Source organism: Mercenaria mercenaria, chromosome 16, assembly GCF_021730395.1.
Source record: "Mercenaria mercenaria strain notata chromosome 16, MADL_Memer_1, whole genome shotgun sequence".
Taxonomy (NCBI): domain Eukaryota; kingdom Metazoa; phylum Mollusca; class Bivalvia; order Venerida; family Veneridae; genus Mercenaria; species Mercenaria mercenaria.
Genome location: NC_069376.1, coordinates 72,665,412 through 72,691,796, shown reverse-complemented (window position 1 = coordinate 72,691,796; position 26,385 = coordinate 72,665,412). Strand labels below are relative to the sequence as shown.

General features: G+C 33.5%; 1 protein-coding gene across 25 annotated transcripts in view; it reads right to left on the bottom strand.

Annotated features, from left to right (window-relative positions):
- Positions 1-6,773: 6,773 nt before the first annotated feature.
- The window catches only part of LOC123541437 (potassium voltage-gated channel protein Shaw-like), a 159,650-nt gene continuing 140,038 nt past the window's right edge, over positions 6,774-26,385 (bottom strand). For 7 of the 25 annotated variants that reach the window (XM_053527386.1, XM_045326907.2, XM_053527388.1 and 4 more), the window contains 6 exons: positions 24,838-24,885; positions 23,457-23,507; positions 22,096-22,131; positions 18,974-19,096; positions 17,958-17,987; positions 6,774-14,526 (listed from right to left, as the gene is read on the bottom strand). In XM_053527386.1, the coding sequence (XP_053383361.1) occupies positions 14,381-14,526; positions 17,958-17,987; positions 18,974-19,096; positions 22,096-22,131; positions 23,457-23,507; positions 24,838-24,885 (434 nt within the window). In that variant the 3' untranslated portion in view covers positions 6,774-14,380. The remainder of the gene's footprint in view (positions 14,527-17,957; positions 17,988-18,973; positions 19,097-22,095; positions 22,132-23,456; positions 23,508-24,837; positions 24,886-26,385) is intronic. The other 18 variants (XM_053527406.1, XM_053527395.1, XM_053527397.1 and 15 more) reach the window with 9 other exon arrangements.

The window sequence follows — 26,385 nt, the reverse complement described above, 5'->3', positions numbered from 1 at the left end:
GGTCCCTATAATTAACTTTGTATTCTTTATATTTAATTCGACGATCTGATATTGCACAATTAGGTATATATACTGGACATTCGTTCGACGAAATCTTTTAGAATATCTGCGTGGTCGAGGTTAACGCACTGGACTTCGAGTTTAGCGGCCGGGTTCGAATCCGAACTTGGGCGCAGTTGTTTGGGTTTGTTTTTTTTCTTTACTATCTGATTTCATTACCAAGTAAAAGATATTTTTGCCCACTTGGATGTATTCATTTATTCAAAAATGCAAAAGTATAAAGTCGTCGGCGATTCAGTTTGAGAAGGGCATACGTATGACGGCTGCTGTTCTTTATGCTAGTATCTAGTAAAAAAGATCATCTCGAGTGAGGTGATGTTACAGTTAACTTAAGCCATAAACAATGCTTTGTCACAAGAGTGAGTAAGGGCGGTCGGGCCCAATTCATGCCGAGAAGTCATGAACTATACGTAATATTTGGTCGCTGATGTGGCTAAAGATTGATCATTAAGTTTTTTATAAAAAATGCTTCTTCCTGTCGGTGAAGGCCAACAAACACATGTTCGAATAGTATCTCGTATTACAGATTAGTCGGGAACCTGATTTTCTTATTTTACAGGGTGAACTGATGAATTTGGAAGTGTTATCTGTCTTATACTGATGACTGATGTGTAGCCTTTTCTGATGCAAAGAATTTCAGTATTATTTAATTTATTAAAGAGGCGAAAAAATTGTGGTATATTGATTTGTAAAGTTGTAGAGATTTTAAAGCAGGCTATTTCAGGATCGCACAATGGTGAATTCGTGCATAGCACAGTACAAGAGGGGAGAAGGATGGAAAAACTCCGAATAGGGTCAGAATTGGTCGAAATGTGCTTCAGGTGTGTCAAAAGAGTCCAAGTAATGATCCTATTTCATTTTGCGCAATTCATGTAAACGAGGCTTTGTCACACTTTTTCTCTGAATACATGATGAATGAGACGGTTCCTTTTAACCAATGATGGCAGTTGGAGACGAACGAGTAGGTTTACTTCCGACAAGGCAAAAATGCATTTAGGTAGCAGACAACATGACTGCATTTCACTAGGCTATACCCCTTTGTTTCTTTTTTTTATAATTATGTAGATTCTGTAAAGGTGTAAGAGTGTTTATATTTATTTATACTCATGTGGGGAGTTGCAGTATCGAGAAGGTTTTATGGACGAATCGACACTGGTGAGTTAACTGCCGCCGTTACTTACTGAATACTGTGAAACGCGTTAACCAAACAAACAAACGAAAAATCTATTTACATTGTATTGTGTAAAGTCGGACACAATGCGAGGAAAAGAAAAAGCGAATGCAACGTTGATTCGTGTACAATAGAAATTTATTATGTTAAAAAATCTTTCGCTTTTCGTGTTCACTGGAATACTATAGTAATAATAAAAGAATTGTGTAATAAAAAGTGTATGCTATTTTGTAACTCCAGTGAGATTCTAACCCACGTTCTCGTCTGTTTGAATTAAATTTGAAATTACTAAGCAAGTGTGATAACCTTTAGACCACTTTGGGTCCCTATGAAAATAACACTGTATTCTTTATATTTTGAAAATTCGACGATCTGATAATTGCACCAATTATAGGTATATATACTGGACATTCGTTCGCACTAAATCTGTATATAGAATATCTGCCGTGGTCGAGAGGTTAACGCACTGGACTTCGAGTTTAGCGACTCGGGTTCGAATCCGAACTTGGGCGCAGTTGTTTTGGGTTTTGTTTTTTTCGTTTCTACTATTTGATTTCATTACCCAAAGTAAAAGATACTTTTTGCCCCACTTGGATGTTAATTCACTTTTATTTAAAAATGCAAAACACGTAATAGAAGTCGATCGGCGATTCAGTTTGAGAAGGACATATGTTATGACGGCTGCTGTTCATTTAATGCTAGTATCTATGTAAAATAGATACCATCTCGTAGGTGATATACACAGTTAACTTAAAGCCATAAACAAATGCTCTTGTCACAAGAGTGAGCAAGACCTCTCCGCACCCAAGTACTCATTGCCGAGAAGTCAAGGAACTACGCGGTAATAGTTCAGTGGTCCGCTGTTGTGGCTAAAGTTTGAGTCATTAAAGTTTTATTAGTATAAAAATGCTTCAAAACCCCTTTTCCTTTCAGTTTTTATTATCTATGATAGACTTTCATGAAAAATAGGCGTAGGAAAAAGTGATGTTGTATAAAGATACGTAAATGCGACCTGAAGTTGTCGTTTTTTCTATGAAACAAAGATCGATTTGAATTACTGTCCTTCAACCTATTAGAACTAAAATACGAGGATTGTTCAAAAATGAATGCATCTAGAACGTTTTCTCGCTCAATAATGCGAAAATGACGAGGAAATTAAGATTATTGGGTAGATAAACATGTTAGCTTTACATTGATACCACCACACACATTAAAATCCGTTCACTTTAGCTGTGTCTATCGCTTGCTAAACATTGCCTACTCTTGTATACTAATACAAAAATAGTTGGAAGAAGGTCAGCGTACGCCGTTGAAATACGGTCCTATATTAAGAATCGTTGTATTCTTGGCATAGGGTGTAAAGACATTTTTGGTGAAATATGTTCTGTTTATGGGCATAATGAAATGTCTTTTTCGACAGTTATTCGTTAGTTTAAGAAATTCAAGTGTGGGTTAGTTTCAACAGAAGATGCACCACATGGCCGTCGGCCGAAAACAGCAACGTCTGCCAAGATGGTTGCTAGAGTGAAAGAAATAGTTTCTTCTGATGCAAGATACACCGCTAGGCAAATAGCTAGTATGGTTGGCATCTCATTAGGAGCAGCTCATACAATTCTGAAACGTAATTTGAAAATGAGATTCCCCATCTGTTGACAGATGAGCAGAAAAAGGCACGCGTGCAATGCGCAAAATTGTTGCTTAAACAGTTTCCAAATTACAACGCACGGTCTTTCGCAAATGTCGTCACTGGTGACGAGACATGGGTTCACTTTTTTGAGCCCAAACGAAAGATTCAGAACAAAATATGGGCAACAAAGTCTGGCAAAAGACCATGCATTCCAAAGCGGACCATGAGTGTCAAGAATGTAATGTATGCCATATTCTTCACAACTCAGGGTCCTGCCATTCAGGTTGCTGTACCTAAAGGCAAATCCGTAAATGCGAAGTTTTACAAGACTAAAGTTCTTCGAAAACTGAAGAAATATTTCAAAAATCGAAGACCCGCAACTGGTTTGGCCAATGTCAGATTGCTACATGACAATGCGTCATCGCACAAGGCGTCTATTGTACAAGACTTTCTGAAGCAGGAAAAGGTTGTTGTGCTCCCTCACCCTCCTTATTCGCCTGACCTTGCCCCGAGTGACTTCTTTTTGTTCCCAAGGCTCAGAAAATATATTTCTGGTCGAAAATTTGTGCAGCGCAAACACCTCGGTTCTGCAATATTCCAGTGTCTTCATAGTATACCTGGAAAAGACTATGAAAATGCCTTCAAGGATTGGATTAGAAGACTGAAACTTTGCATATCTGTTGGAGGTGAATACTTCGAGGGGACCAAATAAAATATGTGCTTAGATGCATTCATATTTGAACAATCCTCGTAAAACTTTTCTCGGAACATATAATTAGTCTTAATAGTTATAAAGCTGTTGTATATGTTGTTAAATGGCGTTTCCAGTGCAAAATAATCATGAAGTTTGAAGAAGAAAAATAAATTTTCAACCATATGTAAGATAAATACGCCTATTTCTGCAGCGATTTCCGGAATGTCCAAAAATGTACAAAATGCATCCATCTGGGCCATATTTACGACAGTGTAATTTTCAACCATATTTAAGATAAATACGCCTATTTCTGCAGCGATTTCCGGAATGTCCGAAAATGTACTAAATGCATTCATCTGGGCCATATTTACGACAGTGTAATTTTCAACCATATTTAAGATAAATATGCCTATTTCTGCAGCGTTTTCCGGAATGTCCGAAAATGTACAAAATGCATCCATCTGGGCCATATTTACGACAGTGTAATTTTCAATCATATTTAAGATAAATACGCCTATTTCTGCAGCGATTTCCGGAATGTCCGAAAATGTACAAAATGCATCCATCTGGGCCATATTTACGACAGTGTAATTTTCAATCATATTTAAGATAAATACGCCTATTTCTGCAGCGATTTCCGGAATGTCCGAAAATGTACAAAATGCATCCATCTGGGACATATTTACGACAGAGTGAATCATATTTCAGAACCCAAGTAAAAATAATTCAAACAATTGAAACCTTAACCAAAATTTACAGTAAAATGACCATATGGTCTAAATTTAGCCAAGAAAATGAGTAGGGAGTGGCTTTAATTAAATGTCTGTATTTCTGTAAAATCTAGAACTTTTACTGAAAAAGTTATGAAATTTGATAAGAAATATATCTTATACAATGCTACTGTGTAAAAGTCGGACACCATTGCGGAGGAAGAGAAAAGCAGCGCATACCTCAACGATATGATTTAGGTGTTACTGTATACAGTGAACTATTTCATTCATAGAGACAGTTTGAAAACCCTTTTCGTTTCTTCGGTTGATCACCGGAAAACTGATAGATAATAATAAAAACTGAAATCGTAGTTACAAAAACGTGCGTGCATTTTGACTCCAGTGAGATTCGAACCCACGCTTTCGTCTGTTTGAATTAAATTTGAAAGTTCTAAACAAGTGTGGTAGGCTTAAGACCAATTTGGGTCCCTAGAAAAGTAACACTTTGTATTCTATATATCACGAAGTCTATTTATACTTTTCTAATGTAGATAGTAAAATATAAATGATGGCTTCTTTTACACCAGGGGCCGTATTCATAAAGCATTTTAAGTATAAGTATAAGAAACTGATTATTTACTTAAGTATTCTTTTACTTAATCATAAGTATATTTGTTATTCATAAAACAACTTAATAAGTAATTCTTGTTTTTTTATTGTGGACAAAAACTTTAAAAAAACAACATTAATTTCAGACAGATACAACATGCACAATTATGTTTAAAGTGTTTTATCTGAAAACAACACTTTAATCGTACTCACCACGCTATTTTATTTTCTGACTTAAGTCATTTCTTACGTATCTTAAGTTTTAGCTGTTTTATGTCTAGAACTTAAGTTTTTTTACTTAGACTTAAGTTGAAATCACCACAAACTTAAGTAAAATCTTAAACTTAAGTCAAAACTTATACTTAAGATGCTTTATGAATACGGCCCCAGAAACGATAAGGTACAAATTTAATATATGATAAGTTATTATGAATAGAATTTCCTGAGGGAAACAAATTTCTAAAATCACATGTTTCTTTTTAGAATGGATAGCATCTGTGCCAAAGAATAATTGAACTATTTTATATCTTATAAAATGAGTGTTCACACGGGTATTGATGGTATGCTAGGTAAGGCTGTTAGGTCACTTGGTCAAAGGTCATGGTCACAGGGCCAGAACATGGAAAACCGTTTCCAATCAATAACATAAGAACCTCTTGACTCAGAACCTTGAAACTTAAAGGATTATTGGAAATGCCAAGCAGATGCTCCTTAATGATTTTAGGATCAGTAGGTCAAAGGTCAAGCTCACAGGGCCCTGAAACACGAAAACAGTTTCCGATCCATAACTGGAGAACCACTTGATCCGGAACTTTGAAACTTCATAGGATGTTTGGATATGCATAGTACTAGTAGATGGCCCCTATTGATTTAAGGATTTGTAGGTCAAAGATCAAGCCCACAGGGCCTTGAGGCACGCTATAAGTTGGGAACCACTTGGCCCAGAACCTTGACACTTCCTAGGATGATTGGACTTATAGAGTAGTATGCTCCCAGACCAAGGGACCTACAAATTGAAAACCATTTCCATATAGATGACGTAGATGATCGCTATTGCATTTCAATCGCTTAGCTTACCATCAGGGTCACTTTCACTTTGACTCCTTCCCTCTATTGACTTCTTGCTTATGACTATGCTGTCGAGGGAGACATGTGTTTTTCTACAAAAGCATCTTCTAGTTTTATTTATGTTTTATAATAAACCTTATCGGTAATTGACAACACTAACTAAAGTCTGTCTCACCTAATTTTGAACCTCCGATAATTGATTTATATTGTATGTGAAATTGTCAAAAATAGCATCGTTGATACAATAAGGTTAATATCTCTAGGCATGTTTTTCTTCATTTTTTAAAACTTAAGATTTTGTGATATTCCCATAGACTTACATTGTAAAATGACGTGACGTCCATTCAAAGATGGCGACATCCATACAAACGTGGTTTGGGAGTTTACCCACAGTTGGTGACGTCTGAACTACTTATTTTTGAATAACAGACATGAAAAAATAAAACACCTTCGTGTAAAAATTACAGGATTACTTGAACGGTAGGCCCCGAAGTTACAATATCCTCTGTAGTACTGACAATATTCATATATGTTTGGCATATTTTCAGCTGTGAACAGTGGGGAAAGCCTTTAAGTTTTAATCGGTCATTATTTCAGGCAAAGTAGAAACCATCATCTAAGCAAAAGGCGACTTATCATCATCTAAGCAAAAGACAATTTTGCGGCTTTTCACATGAACAAGTTCGACTTCTTGTGAGTTTCAAGGTGCGTTGTTGCAGGACAATTTGGTTCAAATTCAGCAGTCGGAACCATCTCCTGTCAAGGAAGTATTGTTGGCAGCCTTTAGGTAAGGATTAAATGCATATTTTGAGTGAAGGCACAACAACAAAGTACTTGAAAATGAACTATTTTATTATCCAGACATATCGTGTGATCAGCTGTGAATGTATTACTACGCGAGTGAAAAAATGACAAAATAGTTCCAGAAGTCAAATATAAAGCATATTATAACATATCAACAATCAAAAGTACAAACTGAATAATTTAAAACATGATCGAACAGTCTCTCATGGTTACATATACTCTGTCAGATGTCAAAAGTCTAATACAAAAACATGATAAAAAACATGTTTTCTTGGTTAATACAAATGATTCATAAACAATATACTCGTAACTGGCCATTTCTCGTGGAATAACGTATCCTTGTGATCAATGTATCAAACGGCTAGACGCTTGTTAAGTAAAGAGCAAAGAAAGCGTCTTTCTAGAAAACGAGATTTCATTTAGTTGTTACGATTTAAGGATATTTCGCTGTATGGTTTTAGACCTTTGGTTTATACAAATTTACTACGTTCTGACATTAATTGATTTCGGTGAACGGTTTCGTCAAGCGACTAGAGATATTGCAATCGTATGATATACTTTTGTCCAAAAACGTTAGAAATTATACAATCGGCTCGACGTATTTACAAAAACCTGTGAATTTGCGGGGTGTGTGTGTTCGTGGGGGGGGGGGGGGGTGTTTGTTATTTATTCCATTGGCATTGGTGCATAAAGCTTCCTGAAATGTATTCCCTGTTTACGTAAGTGTCAGTTATAGGAATATTGTGATAAACATAACAAGTTTAATCCAATAGCAGTTTCTCATTTATAGCTAATATGTGACTTTAAACTATAATGGATGTCTTAACATTATCTAATAAATTTCATACGAAAAATGTATGAACTGTTTAAGCGGCCTATGAGATACTTTATTTGTTTCAAATTGTTCAGATGTTTAACGAAAATAGATATATTTCCATGACAAGTACTTTGAGTAATTAATTTATTTTCGTTGTTTTTCACCATCTTGACTAAATTCTATCTTTGTAATTATGCAGACAAATCTGTGTTAAAGTCGCTTAAGAACACTTAACTATAAATATCAGTTAGATATATCCTGGACTTTACTGATAAAGAACACCTAACTATAAATATCAGTTAGATATATCCTGGACTTAACTGATAAACAACACCTAACTATAATTATAGTTAGATATATCCTGGACTTTACTGATAAAGAACACCTAACTATAAATATCAGTTAGATATATCCTGGACTTTACTGATAAAGAACACCTAACTATAAATATCAGTTAAATATATCCTGGACTGTTCTCATAACGAGTTCAACTATTCTCATTGCCTCATACACATGTATCATTCAGTTAAAGAGGCATATCTCAAGATAATGTAAATTTGTTTAATTTAAAAAACAATTTTTCATTTGTAAGTACAATTTAAATAATAGGTAAAGATAAAGTTAGTGTTCTAGGCAGTATATATGTACAAACTACTCATCTAGTCTGTAAAATGTATATAGTTATCTCTATAGCGTTGTCCACAGAGCAGAAATGTCATGTAAAGAGAAACAATTGATATCACATTCATAAAATATCAGCATATAAAATAACAGTTCAATAATTCATTGATTGCTTTCATTTGGTATTGTGATGTGCACCTTGAGGTATATCCAGCTAAATACTTTAAAGTATACAGTGTACATAAATAGCCTTAAGAGTCGGCTATGATATAACATACCGAATGTCTGCATTACAATATCAGCTTACCTGGCGCTGTATTAGTGTTTGGTCAGTGTTAACTGAGTTTCTAATAGTGTAACATGACAAGAAGTTGAAAATTGTCATACAAGTGTATCTTTTTGTTCATTATATTTAATCACTACATAAAATGTTTTGTCATTTCGTGAAATCGTAACATATTTAGACGCGAAGGGAAAAAGCCAAATCTTAACAAAGTTGATAACATAATTTTGACGTGAGTGCCATGTTCACCTTTGCAAAGTAATATTATAATTGGAATGGTATCTACATGTGGTTTTGGCCATTGGCGAAAATTGGCACCTGAAGGACTCGTTTTTATTTATCTTGCAATAATTTACCACTGTTAGAAGTGTTATCGGAATATTCATTGCCGAAATTCATGGATATCTTACGTCACTACTCCAGTGTAATGACATGTAGAGTAGTGACGTAATATGTCAGTAGGTTTCCAAAACTTAATCCGAATTTGTTACTATCATTAAAAATTTTAGACTGAGATCAAAGAAACGCATAATGTGTTAATTCTGAAAAATTATTTCTGAAACAGAACTTATCGTATAAGCAAACAAGTCAACGCATGCCACTCGTTTGAACAAGTTCAAGGACGAGACAGGTCTGAAGTTAAACGTGATAATATCAGTATGTCCGTCCTGAAATACACATCATAAATATTAACGTTATATGAATATGCCGTGAAACTTTAACAGCTCAGACAAAACAGCTGGTACGAATTGTACTTTGACATGCGTTATGAAACGTAAAATATATTTGATTGAGTATTGGCCGTGAAAAACGTCCATCATAAGCACGACAATGAAATGCAGAAATTTATTTTCAATTTTAATGGAATTCAAAAAAATAACTGACTTGACCAACATCTGAGTTTGCATTACTTTAGGCAACATTAACCTTACAGAATGAACACCAACCCTTCCGCTGTTTCTTTAAAAAAGTAATCGCTAATGACATTGCCATTCAATTAACAGACCCGTAATCAGACTCGGCAATTTCCGTACGAGTACGTACTTTCGCTGTGCAATTCGGCTTTGTCCGGATGCAATCGTAGCCGAATGTGCACGTGACTTTCCGTAATACCGAAAAGTGTCGAAATCACATAAGAAGAATATGTAAATGACCAATTTAAACCATGGATTACCTACCTCCCTTTAAGTCTATCTCTTCATTTTTGTATGTAATATTACTTAATTAAATATAATATAATTAAAGATTGATAAATTAAATAATATCAAGATTGATATGGTAGCATGTTAGGAGACTATAAGCATGTAAAATTAGAAATTCTACACTCTTATTTTTAGAATTAAACGAATCCCTTTATAACAGAACATTTTACAAATGACATGTTGAGAAAATGATTTCATGCAACTTGGACCATCGCAAAAACAGTATACCTATATAAGGATTATTAAATTGTCATGAGTTATTATGAAAGACATAACATATTGAATATCTCCATGCAGTTGAAACATATAATGCAAATTATCCTCGTGTTTAAAAGGACTGGGCTTTCCCTGGTACAAATTATAATCTCAACTACGTGAAACAGAATAACGAAATATGGGTCAATGTAGTTCATTGTCATTGAAATCGTCAGTGTTTAAATCAACATTTATCTAAAGTTTACAGTTACACGTGCGTCCAATACGGTAATATATTGTACGGCCACGTGATGCAAATAAACGTTCGCGATTGGATAAACAAAATAGATATAGAATAAGATACTGAATTGGACACAGCGCTGAATAATTAGACACTATACGTCTTTCATGTCAATTTTATTATTGTACAAAACAATATTACCATTTAATAAACATTGAACACTTAATGGGCTGTACAATGTATATTTTGTATGTTTTGAGATTGTTGACAACTAACATTTTCTTACACATTGTATACTAACAAGACAGTTTAAATAAGAATCATTATATAACTAGCAAATGATGAGAGGATAAATGCTATTGGAGTCAGTAGATATTGGTCGATACAATACAGGGCTTGCAGATTTCAAATTTTCCACGTTGTCATCGGAACTATTTTTACTATTTCCGCGTGACCAGCGAATGAATATTTGCTCTTGGTAAAATAGCGCGAGGACATTGTCGTATTTAGTGACAATTTAAATTATTAGATTTTTTCCTCAATCTTATTTACAAAATTAATATTGAATTTTGTTTTGATTTTTAATGTTTTTAGCATTGCACAGACAGTAAATTATTACGAACTAGAAATGCCATTTGTTAAATTTGGGCATTCTAATAAATTTTACTTTTATTACAGACAAATTTGAAAATAACACCCTCGTGGAAAATGATAACGCTAGTTTACTGACTAGGACTGTTTGTCCTGTGCTAGTACCTGAAGGAATCTCTGCTCTGTGTTTGGATGTTATGCATGGTATACCCATATAAATTGAAAATGCTTTGTTTTCGTGTAATTGAGAATTAAGTATGAGGACAAAACATATATTGTAATACCTTTTTACATTATATAATTATGCTATAATGAGAAAATCACACAGATTCTTCTGTAATTTCTACAAACATTTTGTATTATATAATATGCTAGTAAGTAAGGAATTATAAAAGATCCTACGTACTTCTACCATCCTTATGCATTTTGTGTAAAATCACTTAGATAGCATTGGACTGTCTGTCTGTATTAGCAGATGCAAACAAATAAAAAAGTTTTACAGCAATGTTTACAAATGCAGTATAATCACATTGTCGGCGTTCCATATATCACGTTTAAACAAGATGCAATATAATGGCAATTATCAAAAAAAAGAAAACATTTCGTAAAATTTGAAATAAAATTCAAATACTGCTAATATAGAAACAATGCATTTTAATAATTACATCCAATTTATGAATTAACTTTAAAATCTATAGATAGATTAAATGACTTGACAGTTTAATTAACTGGCAATGTGCGTTACATCACATATAGTACTGATACCCATAGTTTCAAAACACCCTCCTCAATTATTATGAGACATGCTTCCAGATTTACGTCGCATTTCTCGGTATTTGACGTTAGTTATTGTACATGAAATGTAAAACATAGAGCGAGTATGCTCAGTATATTCTTAAATAAAGAAAAGTTGTCTAAAGCGTTCGCCACACAGTAAAAAGAAAAGCCGTCTACAGCGCTCGCCGCACAGTAGAAATATGACGTCTACTTTACATGACACTCCTAATATATCGACTTTAACATTGATAATTTATGACTTAATTATACACATCATATTCGTAATTATCTATCAAAAATGAAAATTTAATATCTGGACGAATGCTCTTTGAAATTAGAACAGGAAAATTAAATATTCCATTTAGTAATGATTTTTGTATGTAGATCTAACAGTAATATTTTAACATCACTGTCTTGAACAAAAGGTGGGACTACAGAAAAGGAGCAGCTACTTGACAGTTGTACGTAATATAAGTTGTTGTAAAGGTAGTAAACATTTACAAGACTTACACAGCAAAACCTAATAAGTATGTGTGTGTTCAGGTTTAACGTCTTTTCCCATAATTTTTCTGTCATATAAACGACGATGTCTACTTGTAGCAGTGAGCACAATGTCCAACTTTATAGTACTGCCTCACTGGAATGTCACGCTGTAGACACGTGGCGTGATACCCAACCCAGTCACATTATACTGACACCTAGTAAGTAAAATTTCAAACATGTATGCTTTTAGATATGGATTTCATTATAAAATGAAAGTACTGAAAGAACAGAAAGGCTGGCTACTACAGAACACAATGAAAATTGCGCGAGAAATCAGTGCTATCGAAGTTTATGGGTATGATATCACTTACAGTTACATTTATCTGTTAACATCGATTTCTTATTGACTGTGTGCTTAGCACAGTAAATGCTTAATTCTACAAAAACATACATGTTTTCATAAATTGGTATTGTGTAGAACTCGATGAATCTGCTTGCAGTTACTGGCAAATGAAAATACGACCTAAATTTCGAACGGTGACATAAATCTGGACGCTTGCCTCTTTTAAATCAGTACCTTATCGATAACTTGCAAACGATTATACCTTTTTATGAACCCTTCTGTAGTTGTACAAAGTCTCAGGTAACAGAATCCAACTATTTCATACATTTTATCACAGTTGACACACCTTCACACTTGTAACGGTTATCACACATCACCAAGACGTGATATTTATCCATGATGGTAAATTTCGTTAACTATTACTGCTTTGACCTAACTCAGGTCCGACTCTTTCATTGTATCCAACTTTCCTCATACGCATATTGTATCCATATCTTACTGATATCCTCCATATTGTATCCTTATATTGACCTAGAAGCGTCCTCATATTATCAAAATTACACCAGTACACTGCTGTTACTGTTTTATATTATCCATGTTGTATCCCTATATTGTCCAATAGTGTCCTTACACTATCAAAATTTTATCCTTATATTGTCCAAACAGTGTCCTTACATTATCAAAATTTTATCCTCATATTGTCCTAACAGTGTCCTTATATTACCAAAATTTTATCCTTATATTGTCCATATAGTATCCTTACATTATCAAAATTTTATCCTTATGTCCATATAGTATCCTTACATTATCAAAATTTTATCCTTACATTATGTTGTGATATAATTATATTACCTTATATATCAAACTGACAACTGTATCACGCCTTGCTGGTGCCATAATACCCTTTGTGCAAAGCACATGTCGAATGTGATTTATGGAATCATTACGAGTCGGCTGAGTGTTCTTTAAAACAAATAATAAAATTTAAACAATTAACAAATAACATGTTTAAAATGTACATTCAAAACGGTTATGAAAAACATCGTTTAAGCTGAATTGCATTCGGAAATATCATAGGTTAAATAAGTTATTTGGTCAACTCCTTCAACAAACTATACACCTATTTCACAAGAGTTATTGGCTCCTTATTTTGCAGTTCGTTCCTGTCTTTTTTTAACATTTACTGCAGTCCTATAAGCAGTTTTTTGATTTGCGTCTTGTTCTCACTCTAGATAGCTTACTATGTGTTACTTTTCTCTACAACAATGCCAGCGAAACGTTGATCTTCGGCATATTATCATTTTTCTCTTGCCTCCAATATACTAACAAACAACGTGTTTATAAAATGTAAATATTTTTCAGAGAATCCATTTGATTTATATACATATTTAAACTCTGTTGGACCGGTGGTAAAACGCTGTCGAATAAGAGAGTTTTCACTTTGTAGATATCATGAAATGCAGCTGAAACTGCACCCTTAATTACTTCAAATAAAGAGCCTATTCTCTTCGTACACATAACACTACTTAAACAATCTTGAAACATTTTGACCGACCATTCTTTCATACAAACATTTTTAACATCCCTCTTCAGGTTTTTTTTCTCAGTTTCTATTCCGTTTTGCTAACGTTGCTTTTGTGTCTACCCCTTAACATTATATATCAATCTTCATATTACACATATAAGCAGTTGGAAAGGATGATGAAAGTACGACTAAAGTATTGACACACTCTCCCCTAACGCTGGACACAGTTTATAAAATATTTCAACAATGAAAGGGAAGAATTCGATGACTGATTATTTACCGTCAACATCTATCTTCTATCATAATTACTCCCAATAAATAATTATGGCATAATTATTCTGCAAGTCATATCTCATTCTCTCTCTTGACAAAATGTTACATCCGGACCTACTTCTGCGCATGCCCAGACGGATTTTCAACATTGAACAGCCTCGTTTCTACTCCTTTAGCTGGTGTATTTCATAAAGCCTCGTTTTCAAACAGAATTCTTACAATCTACTGACACTTCACTATAAACACACTTCAGTCCATCATAATGGTTAATAAATTAATTTCAGTGCTACGTGTTTACAGCAACTAAATTATTCGAAGCATGGGGACTATTGTTAGGCGACTGATTTGCTGATCGTTGTTCAGTACTGACCGAATTAGCAGATTTTACTGAGCTGGCGTCCCGAACTATAACATCTGTCGTTTTCACAATATCTGAAATGGAATAAAACGTATGTTGTATTCAGGACACCAAATGGAAATACAAGCGAAAAAGTAACTATACATGTCATGCGTGTATTTAGGAAACAAAATGTCCTAATTGGAAAATAAATCATTAAATAAACATCTTTATCTAAATATTACTTTTTATTTTTTTTTCCGTTTTTGTTCTCTTGTTGCTGCCTGATTTAGAATATAGAGAACCGTTTAATTCGTTAGCTTAGAGGGAAAGTTACTTATTTCATATTTCTATGTTTAATTAATTGATTAAATACACATGTCATTTGCTTTCCAGATGTGTTTGTCTTGTTTACTGGAACACACACATGCAACGTAAAACAGCTGTATTATTGTTCTCAACTATTTTCTTTGCAACAATTTACGGCAGTTATGGATTAGCACAAGGAATGTGTCGTAATCGAAGGTTATTTTCTGAACTTGCGTTTTACATTGATCACATTAAGACGACTTGTATATTTCACTTGTAAATGGGTAACATGGCGTTCTTATGGTAACATGGCGTTCTTATGGCCTATGCTGATTACTTGTGTCAAAAAATGTCAATAGAATGCATCGCAATGTCAAACAAACGACCTAAGTGCATACCGTTTCTTTGTGCGCATTATACAAATAATGTCAGATTTTATTTTTTATTAAAAGAAGTACACGTGATATTATTAGTATTTTAACTTTCAATCAATGAACTCTTACTGACCAGAATTATTACAAAGCGATATTGCAGTTTTCGATTCGCCTTTGCAAAACTGTGTAAACTGTTGTCAAACTGGTTCCATATAGTTCATAAATTTATATTTCATAATTGTTATTAAAGACATGCTATAGCCATCTTATATATTTTATCAGTACACATTTAATTGAAATATAGACTATCCTAATCAGGCTCCGCGTTCACAAAACATTTTTACGTCTCAGCTGAGTTTGAGTTTGAAATTTTAATATCAGTTTTACTAAAACTTCAAGGTTAAATTCCAACTGAGACTGACCATCATTACTGAATAGTCACTTGAAAATTATTATTAACTTAAACTTTTGTTTTAATCATGCCTTTTAGATATAAATGACAAAGTTTCATTATCAAACTCAGCTGAGACTGAAAATGTTTTGTGAACACGGGGCAAGATGTCCTTTTCTTGGGTAAATATATAAGCTAAGTCATTTTGTAAAAGTCTGTCAGTTGTTTTAGTGGAAACACAAATTTCATACTGTGTTTAGTTACAATAATTAAGCTTGTACAAATTAAGCCTAGCGTACTGTTTACATAAATCCAATGTAGTAATTGTCCGGGTTTTCTTTAACCCTTATCATGCTGGACACGAATGATTCTGCCTTTGCGACCAGTAAAGTGTTCTGTCCAAATTGAAAGATGGTCAAGTTCATTATAGAAATTTAGCATGGTAACGGTTAATATGAAAGTTGGGCATAGTATAGCTATGGAATTTGCAGTTGTGCAATATTATGAGATCTGTACCAGAGAACAACGCCTCGGTCAATAATTGGTGCATATCATAATGCACTGCATGCAAATCTGAAAAGTCAATAGCTGTCAGAGTTGCAGTATGAGCAATAACTAGACTGGATCTATTTAACCTTTACCCTGCTAAATTTCTAAAATGGACAAGTCCATTATTCAATTTCGACAATATCATTTATTATTCGAAGGGGTGTTCTCTGAAAACTCACTGACTGAATAGCGAACAGTGCAAACAATCATCGGCCTGCTGGCAGAGTCACTTGCAGCCAGCAGGCAGAGTCACTTGCAGCCAGCAGGCTAAGGGTTAAACAGGTGCGTGTATCTTTCACCAGGTATAGTGTTAATAAGTTGTAGTCTTGATAAGATCATGTAAAATAAGGCATATGACATGTGAATATACATTTCGGTTGTAGTGATAGTATTAGATACATTGTAAGCATTTATGTATTGTGAAATATGTTTTATATATATATTAAAAACCCGGTTTCCTTCATTCTATAAACGTTTCTTTACAAAATGAAATATTACAGTTAGGAAACTGGTACTTCTAAGCTTTCTTGAAATATATCAGGTTACATCTGATAACAGAACTGACGTAACGCTGTAACATTACCGTAAAAACCTAAAATGTAGTAATCATGTTTGAAATATGTCGTTTTGAGAAAACCGCAATACTGAAACGTAAATAACACCAGAGTGAAATGAAGAGGATTTTTTCCCAATTACTATCCCTTTTGATAACAACAATCAATAATATATACATGTAGCTGATAATTCATTCTTAAGCAGAATTGTAACGTCTCAGTCAAGCTCAAATTTCAATGGAGAGCAATGAAATTAGAAGTGCTTGCTTATATGAATACATGTGAAATGATGTCCTACCATCAAAGCATTTTGTTGATCCGTGCTGTAATTGAACAATATACTAAAGATGTAAATGTATCCACCATTCGGTTTCACATTCCTTTTGTGTACAATTAGACAACGACCATCAGGCGAAACTTTTTTTTAATCTATACCAATGCCTTTAACCTTAATTGCGAAGAAATCTGATCTTCACGGAGAAATCTGATCTTCAATCATTTTAAGTCAAGAACGAAAACTACTTTCGTAAAACGAGATTGAACGGTTGTATTTCAAGACTTTTTCTGATATATATGGATATATTTATACCAACATTTCTCGCAAAAGTTGTTTAAAAACGAGTATATGATCATGATCATAGACTCTTTTCGAAGTAGCTCCAACAGGCAGCAAAGGCAATTAAACAGACTGATGCGTACACATGCGCTCTCATTCTAGTCTGCCAACGGTGTTATGGTGTGCGCTGTACAGTGCGACTGCTAGTTAAAAGGGACAGCGGTTGGGAATTATCCAATCTGACTAAAGTACTTGATCTTCTAAACGAAGATCTGAGAACGACCCATTCACATTCGTCTTCTGTATATTTTGGATTTCCAAGATTGCTATTTTTATTTTCGCAAATCTATTTTTGTTTGAACCAATCAGACAACTTGTTCGAAAGTCAAAGAGTAAGAAAAATTTGCAGTTAAACCAGGGCTCGAACCCGGGACCTCTCGCTTACAGAGCAAGAGCGCTACCGACAGAGCTAACCGGCTATCTGACAATTTTCTACATAAAAATAGTTAATATCAAATACCAAGGCTTTTTAAAGCTTGCAGAATGTTGTAAGTTGACTTTTAATTGGCTAGCGGAAGGGTTGTCAGAACGAGGCCATCAATAGCTCGTTATCAGATCCTATGCGTAGCGTAATAGGAGATGTACTTTAGTCAGATTGGGAATTATCAACAGCAAAGGCGTATATTAAAAGCGACACAGAACACTACCATTAGTATTATTTATTCATATAACGGCTAAATTAGAAAGTTTTTGTCATTGTTAATTAAGGTACGATCTAAATTCCATACGTTACCTGAATTAGTATTTGCATTTGTGTGAATTGCTGAAATACATCGTTTTACTATACTTAAATAAAGTTTTCTTCCAATTGGGAGAAATTTGCAGACTCTGTTATACTTTTATTAAGGTAAATTTCAATTTATTTAAATGAAACAGAATTATGTTTGACTTTACTGAAGGACTCAATAATTGCACTGGTGTGGACAATCTAGTTCTGATACTTTATGAATACGTGAGGATGAGTGTAGGTTGGATTAATGATATACACGGTAAGCAGGTATCCTTTTGCTCGGCAACTGGAATGTCCCATCACCACCATACTTTAACATTAAACGTAGAGCTCATTCGTTTAGAAATCTGCCTCGCGTATACATTTTGTAAAAGTCAAAATAAAATGATCATCAAGTTTAAGAAAATATATTTCCCTTGTACCCTAAAATTTTAGTGAGAACTTTTGATGAATCCAACATAACGTCAAAAACTAATGGAAGGACTATCCAAGACTAATGCCAATTATCCTTTACCATTACTTAACCCACAAACCACCAGCTCTCTTTATTTATGTACCTAATTGCTGATATATCCATACGTTACGTAAATGTCACTTTGTGATTGTTCCAGTTTCAGGAACTAATTTTAAGACCTTAGTCTGGCCTGCATCTGACGATCATGAGAGTGGAAAGCTATGCAGTGTTTCCTTTATATTTCGGCAGACTTTCCCGGCATGTGAATAATGAAGTTTCAGCCAATGCCTCAATTATTGGAACAGAGATATGAATTGCACTTTTGATACATATTTTATCATTGTTTTTAAAAATGAACGGTAGGCCTCATAAATGTTTATAATTGTCATACATTAAAATGCTTATATAAATAGTGATGCTTTCCTCAACACATTAAGTATATATAAATGGTTACTAAAAAGGATTGAAAAGAGAAAAATACATTTAAGTCTTGGAATTCTGAGTTGAGATGTCGGAACAATAGATTAATAAATATAATAAAAAATGCCTTGTTAAAATACCTTACCTGAATGAGAGTTTGCGTTGGTTTGCGTTGCGGGAACGGTAGAGTTAGGCTTGGAATTCAGCCCTGTGTTTGAGTTGCCCGCTGGCTGCTTCATTATACTGGCTAGTGCATTGGAAGAGGCATCTAGAAACAATATAAAAATAATATGAAAATGTTATTTCAGTAATTCTAAAGCGCTTCTAAACAATAAATTGTTAGCTAACTAATTTCAAATTTCATACATAATTTTTGTTGATCTTTACATATCTTTTTATAACATTAAACACGTAAATTGAACACTTTCCTTATCCAAAATACTAAAAAACGACAGTTAAAGAACGTTATGCATATCAAATTACTGCTAAGTGTCTTCTATATTAAGATATGGAATAAAGAATTCTATATTATTAAAATGATAAATATATTATCTGCAAAGGTTTGTGTTTTATCTAATATTTTAGAACAAAATGAAGTCGAACCTGAAAAAAATAGTTGCGATTCTGCAATGAAAACATTTTGTTGTTGTAATATATAACATAAACATGAGGAGGCCAACGCATAGCACAGCACCAGTTGCAAGCATACATATACTTGTAAGTAACATCGAATCATTATAAAACTGTTAAGTATTACTCATTTTTAACAATAAAACAAATACGAAAGATGTAATCGTATAATGATATACTGTGAAATCATTTAATATCGTGTCCATGAAAGTTCGTGATTTGGTCCAAATAACTATTTCGTGGGGATATGAAGTCGTCAATATTTGAAGACAGAATGAATAAAAGTTTAATAGTTCGTTGGGAATTAGTTTCGCGAAATCCACGAAAAAATATTGCCGCGCTTATTTTAATGATTTCACAGTATCTAAAGATCTGAAAATAGATTTAGATATTTAGAAAGTAAGGAATAAAAAGCAAAGTGTCTAAGAAGTTACAATAAAATATGATGAAACACACTTGAAGATATAGCGTGTAAATACTGATAAAAGTTACATATTTTCTATCGAACGCAAAGAAGGGAGAAAATCTACAACCAATTGCTTCGATGGTGAAAAAACATTTTCTCCCACCACCAGACACGGGGAAAGAAATATGAGAAAGGTGTTTTGCTATTTGTGAAGGGTACTGAAAAATAACACAAGAGAGTAAAAATGGTCTTAGGTGGCGCTCCGTCAACAGACTGTCAGATGGATAGAGACATAATTGATGTTATCATTATTTACTGATTTTATTAGGACAAAAGTTTAGGTCATATGAAGACTGAGGAGGAATAGCACAGGTAGCCCTCCGCGCATTCTACAGCTACAGACAGGTAACTGGGTAAAACCACCGACTTTCGTAAGCCAGCATCCGCACATGAAAATATTCTACACACCTAAGCGAGGTTTTAAAACCACAGAGGTGTGTGGAAAGCGAGTCGAAGTTGGCGACCTCTAAAATCTAGAAGAAGATGCTTAGGATGCTTACAACGCAAGCAGGCAAATAAATAGAATACTCGGTCTGAGTTTGTTCAGGAGAGGTAATGGAATGTGCGACAGCCCTCAAGCACTTTAGCACCAGCTTAAGTTGAATTTGAGTTTACAAATACATTGAACTCCATGATCCAAAAGCTTGTAGAATGACTAAATGAGTGTTTGTTTTACCAATAAATCAAAGAAATGGTGTGAACAGTCACGTGTTCATTTATCACAGCCTTTGTTAAATTGTTGCTATTTTATTTCGCAAAACATTGTACACCTTAGACCATTCTCATATTAAATCATGAATATTTATTGGTAAAGTGTACATCATTACTGGTCAATAAAGTTTAGCTCTTGGTGTGGTGTGAACATTTGTAAGTTATAAACAAAATGCGAATATCTGTATTTTTTTCAGGTAAGGAAAGCAAAAAGATTTGCTACCTCAAATGGTATATTGAGTGTACCATTATAAGAAAGATAATAAATATCTTTGTATAGTATCACTGTTGTATAAAGAAATCATTCGTTATATTGCCTCGGAAATGGGCAGGATACGCATTTTTCGAAATATGACGGAGTATACTATTGAGTTAATGCAGCCGTATTTGATGATATCATACTTTATTATGAACTTTAAGCTTTAAATGTCTCAGATAGTTTTGCACTGTTGAACAAAACCATGAAAGATGTCAACGGGAACGCCATTCACTCAGAGCTAGAACTTTAAAAGATAAAGAAGAAAACAGTGACTTGGGCATATCGATGATTGAACACAATACTGTCTCAGTTCACATCAAACAGATAACGAGTTACGTCAGTATTGCCTTCAACTCTCGTGTTGTAAAAATATTAAGTGAAAGTGTTACAACATAGAACTAAACATACAAATACAATTTATCCAAAGAAAAGTTTAACTTCTAGGAAAATGTTTTTAATTTAATCATACTTGTTGCTATTGTTTTATTTTTCTGCACCAACAAAAGTGAGTTTAGGTTTCATCTAAGCTTTCAATAATGTAAAATCAATTATCGCAAAACATATCATTCCCCATATTTTATCATAGCATGTGCTACCTGGATAACCCGAATCGAAGGTAGCAAGTAAAATTCCCTTTCGTCTGTCTGGACAAAGCCTCTATTTCGTTTATTTGTGCACACACTGCCAAACATTATATCAAATAAAAAATTTATCTGTAACTATATATTATTCGTAAATTTTAGTTGACAAGCAAAAATGGTTCGTCTATGCGCTTGATGCAATCATGACGTAGAGAAGTATAACAACATTTATTTCATTACCATAGTTACTGAACGGCAACGAAATGGTAATGTTATTTTTTCCTGCTGATGGTCTTCTTAAATTATCAAAGGCAGTCAAAGAATTTCTAGAATTTTACAATGCAGTATCTTTTTCAAAAGTTATCAAATCAAAGGTCATCTATCAATGCTATGAATGTATGGCAATAACTTTCGTATAAAATCATTTTAGTTAGACATTCCTTCCCTTTATTACATCAAAACTATGATTTTTATTTTCTGATTCATAACATATTTTTTTCTTTGGTTTTTACAGCTTAAACACTCATATATGTCTTTTGTTTAGAATAGAAAAAAAGCACTAGAAGGATAAATACACAAAGATAATTGTGAAATAACTGACAAACACTGTGAAAAGTTACCTTGGCATAATAGAGGTCTATTTGATGGGATGAAATCTAAATGGGAAACACATACAACAGTTCAGCCATGTGTATAAATTGTACTGAATATAATTTGTTTCTGTTTGAATAACTATTTTGTATACATATAAAGCAGTTAAATACATATGTGAAAATCAATTATACGTTATACTACTTTAGACATCTAGTATTCAGATAACACATTCGTACACTTTCGATAAAGCTAGATTTCTCTGTAGAAATAGCACGTATCACATAGCACAGTTGGTACTAGAAGCCAAATTAAAAGCAACCTGCTTCTTTATTTATAATATCCTGTTATTTAATATTTTGTCTTGTAAAATCTCGTTTAACCTGTTATAAATTATTTTAATACTAGTATTTCTAAAAAAGCTACTTTCTACTGCATATCTCTGTCACCTAACCTGTTGTCTTGCATAATCTTGTATAACCCGCACTTCAGAAAGTGGGCCAGCAATGACATATATAACCTATTGTCTTGCATAATCTTGTATAACCCGCACTTTAGGTAGTGGGCCAGTATAACCCGCACTTAAGATAGTGGGCCAGTATAACGCGCACTTTAGGTAGTGGGCCAGTATAACCCGCACTTAAGATAGTGGGCCAGTATAACGCGCACTAAAGGTAGTGGGGCCAATATAACACGCACTTAAGTTGTGGGTCAGTATAACCCGCACTTCAGGTAGTGGACCCGCAATAACAATCAGCAATTACCGCACGATTGTAAAGTTTGGCTGTCCCCGGCTGTTGCGAAAATAACTTGTATACGTTTACCGAAAAATGCAGAAATAACGTATGAGATTATGCAGTAATAACGTATGAAATTATGTAATCGCACGAACATCGCCATCTGTCATTACGGGTCTACAGTTTAAAGACCCACCACAACCTAGTTACCCACATGAACTTCGTACAAGTCATACAAGACGACAGCTGGAAAACTTGGGCCCTGCCTGAATAAATGTGTTTTCATAACTTCATCTGCAAACTTATTCAGTTATTTCTTTTCAGTACAGTTTTAAAAACAAATAACTACATTACACTAAAGTATAATCTAAACTCACTCTAATCTTTCAGAAATGTTCATATTACTACATTAATTTAATAATAAATTTTGACATTAAACACATTGTCTTGGCTTTATATATGTCGCTGTCAATTTGTATTTCTCAATGTTTTCATGCATACCGTGTACAAGTACTATCATGGAAATACGAAAGAATACAGTTATTTTGTGGCGCGTCTTTAAATTAGATGTGTTCGTTTAGCTAGATCACATACGAAGGTACAAAGCAAGGAGAAGTGAGCTACTGCACAACAGCTATACGCCAGTTAGATACCTTGATTTGGGAACGACTTCCGTCCCGACTGAGTGAACGGTTTTCCGTCGGCTAATATAAGCAAAAAGAACACACAGATACAATGTAATACATGGAATATGTGCTTTTATTGTAACAATTGTATTATATTTTAAGACAAACAACATTCCGTTATAGTATGTTTTTCGCCCTTCTATATTTAATTATGTACAACTATATGTCTTTTTCTTGTTAACGCACTATGCAAAATAAAATTTAGAACGAAATTTTAAACGAAATGAAACTAAAAACATCTTGCAATCTACTAAAACAGTTCATCTAAAATTGTGAAAGAAACAAAAAACAAACATAAAACAAATGAAATGAATAAACAAATTTCGTTTCACAATATCATTTCGGAATAAGGTTTAGTAATAATGTGTTACTTTTATTTTGTCCTATATCTGTTCGTTATGCTAGCTAGTTGGTGTTTTTTTTTTCTTCAGAATATTTCATTCTTGTTATTGACATGATACTATGTCACATGGCGGAATGCTTATATGGAAAATGGAGCTCATAGCGACAAATTCACCTCGGTATTGAAGAAAAAAAAATCATATGAACTTTAACAAATAACATAGAATTCCTAATAAAGTAGAAATTGAAAATAACTGAACTAATGCCTGAAAAGTTTAATTCTGCATATATGTCATTCGGGTATTAAGGCATTGCCCTTCTGATAAGCTCTAATGACATAGCAGCCAAATATCTTATTAAACACTAATTTGATTCCATTTAATTGGATTTAATTTCCGAAAATATGGTATTACTGAAGAAAATATTTAAAAGAAAAGAACCTATACAGTGTGATAATGGTTGAAATCGGAGGGAACTTCATACTCTAATAGATATTATACAGTTTACTCGCGTAGTACGTTTTGTCTAACCTCTTTTTTTCAGTTTTATTTTTCATAAACAGTTACAGAAAACACATTGTCCGCTGATGGTTATTTTTAAATATATAAACCGCATTGACATCTAACTCAAAGATGACCGTAGTTATTGAAAATTGATAGGTAATGCAATGTGTAAAGAAGCTGTTTTTCAACGAATAGTGTTCTCGTGTGATTATGCTTATACCATTGCCTGTTCGTGTTAACTGTTAAAGATGTAACTGATTTTGTTGTAGGGGTATATCAATACAAGAAAAATGGAAAGCTGAAAATCAAAAACTAAAATATTCAAAAGTAACAGTTGTTAAGACAGTGTTTGGAATGTTGAAAAGTACATAAATTGAAATTAGAGTGAAGTAAACACCGAGAGAACAGCCTGTTAAAATGTGCAAGAATATGTGTCAAAACTAAATGTGCACGAATTGTACGTGAAGGATTTGTGTACGGGGGTATAACGATTTAATATATACCTGGGATGTTTGGATTACTTTTAGACAGCACTGGTTTTTCTTCCTTGTCTGAAGTTGATTGCAACGTTATTGAAGATTAAGTACAGTTTGCTTCGTAAAGCTTTTAATTCATAAATACCTTTATATTTCTCATTTTATATAATATCATTTTATAAGACATCTAACATAACATCATAACAAATCGTGGTTTATGAAACTATTTCAGAATACTTTGTTGTTGTAGCGATCATTTGATATATTTGTTTGTCAAACATGTATTTGCCGTTTTTTGACAAATTCTGAAAGAACGGTATGTAAACAACTGTAATGTAATATTTTGATATGAGGTACTGAGAACCAAATAAAAAGTACAGTTAAGTAAACTGGTTGTTGAGTAGAAGGTATTCTGAAAAGGCCTCCATTTATAAGGTGTGCTTGCGTATAATTTGTACTTGGCATACAGACGCATATTAGCTAAATAATTATGCAAAAATAAATAATACGTGTTATATACACACGTATACATACGACAAATAGACAGCTTTATTTCATTAAAAACAAAATTCTGTGTTACAATATATAAGATGATATATTACCGGGTTTCACGTTTGAACAAGAGCTACGATTACGTGTTGTAATGCGTTAAATGGGTCCGCGAAAGAATACTTGAACAAAGGAAAAAGAAACATCATTGAACTCTATTGAGCACGTTTGACTTGAATACACAAATGTTATCATAAAAACAACTGAGAGACATACCTTTCTTTAAGCTTAGCAATACTTCGATACATTTCATTAAAAATGTTTCAAAAATTTGTTGTAGTGCTATGGACACCTTTCTTTTAGCTTAGCAATACTTCGATACATTTCATTAAAAGTGTTTCAAAAATTTGTTGTAATACTTTGGACTTCCATTTTGAATTGGTTAATAATCTTCCACCGAATGAGTCGCGAGAAAAAAAACACATCAAATATCTTTATTAAGATGTGTACGTAAGCAAATGGATGATAAACAAAACAAAGGAATGGACGTATTACAGCAGAGGATTTTAAGCAAAACAAAAAAAAAAAAAAGCTGTCAGCAAGAAGTAACCTAACATTTGATAAAGATGCCCAAAGCGAATACGATTTCTACAAGCAATGATCCTATATCAAACGTTATTTAGTCAAGTTAATTGATGACTTAGATTGACGAAAATGAAACTGATTGAAAGTAAACGGGTAAGCTGTATGTAAATAACAAAATATCAATTATGTTGAATAAAATATTTATGCATATACAATTGTGATTGAATTTTGTAGTTGAAGGTTCTAATAAGTCAGCAGAATGTTTCTGCACTGAGTGCGACATAAAAATAACTGTTTTCTGGCTTCATATAAACCATACCGCTTCAATTATTAACTATTTAAAATTTTAAATTTTACCTTATACCAAATATGCCACTTTCGAATATATATTTATCCCGTATTAAATTTGATTGCACAATTGTTTGGTGTAAAGGAGTGGTAAAGCTATGACAAGAGTCTTTCCTACCTCCCAGTGCAGTAATAGACGTGTAAGTGAATAAA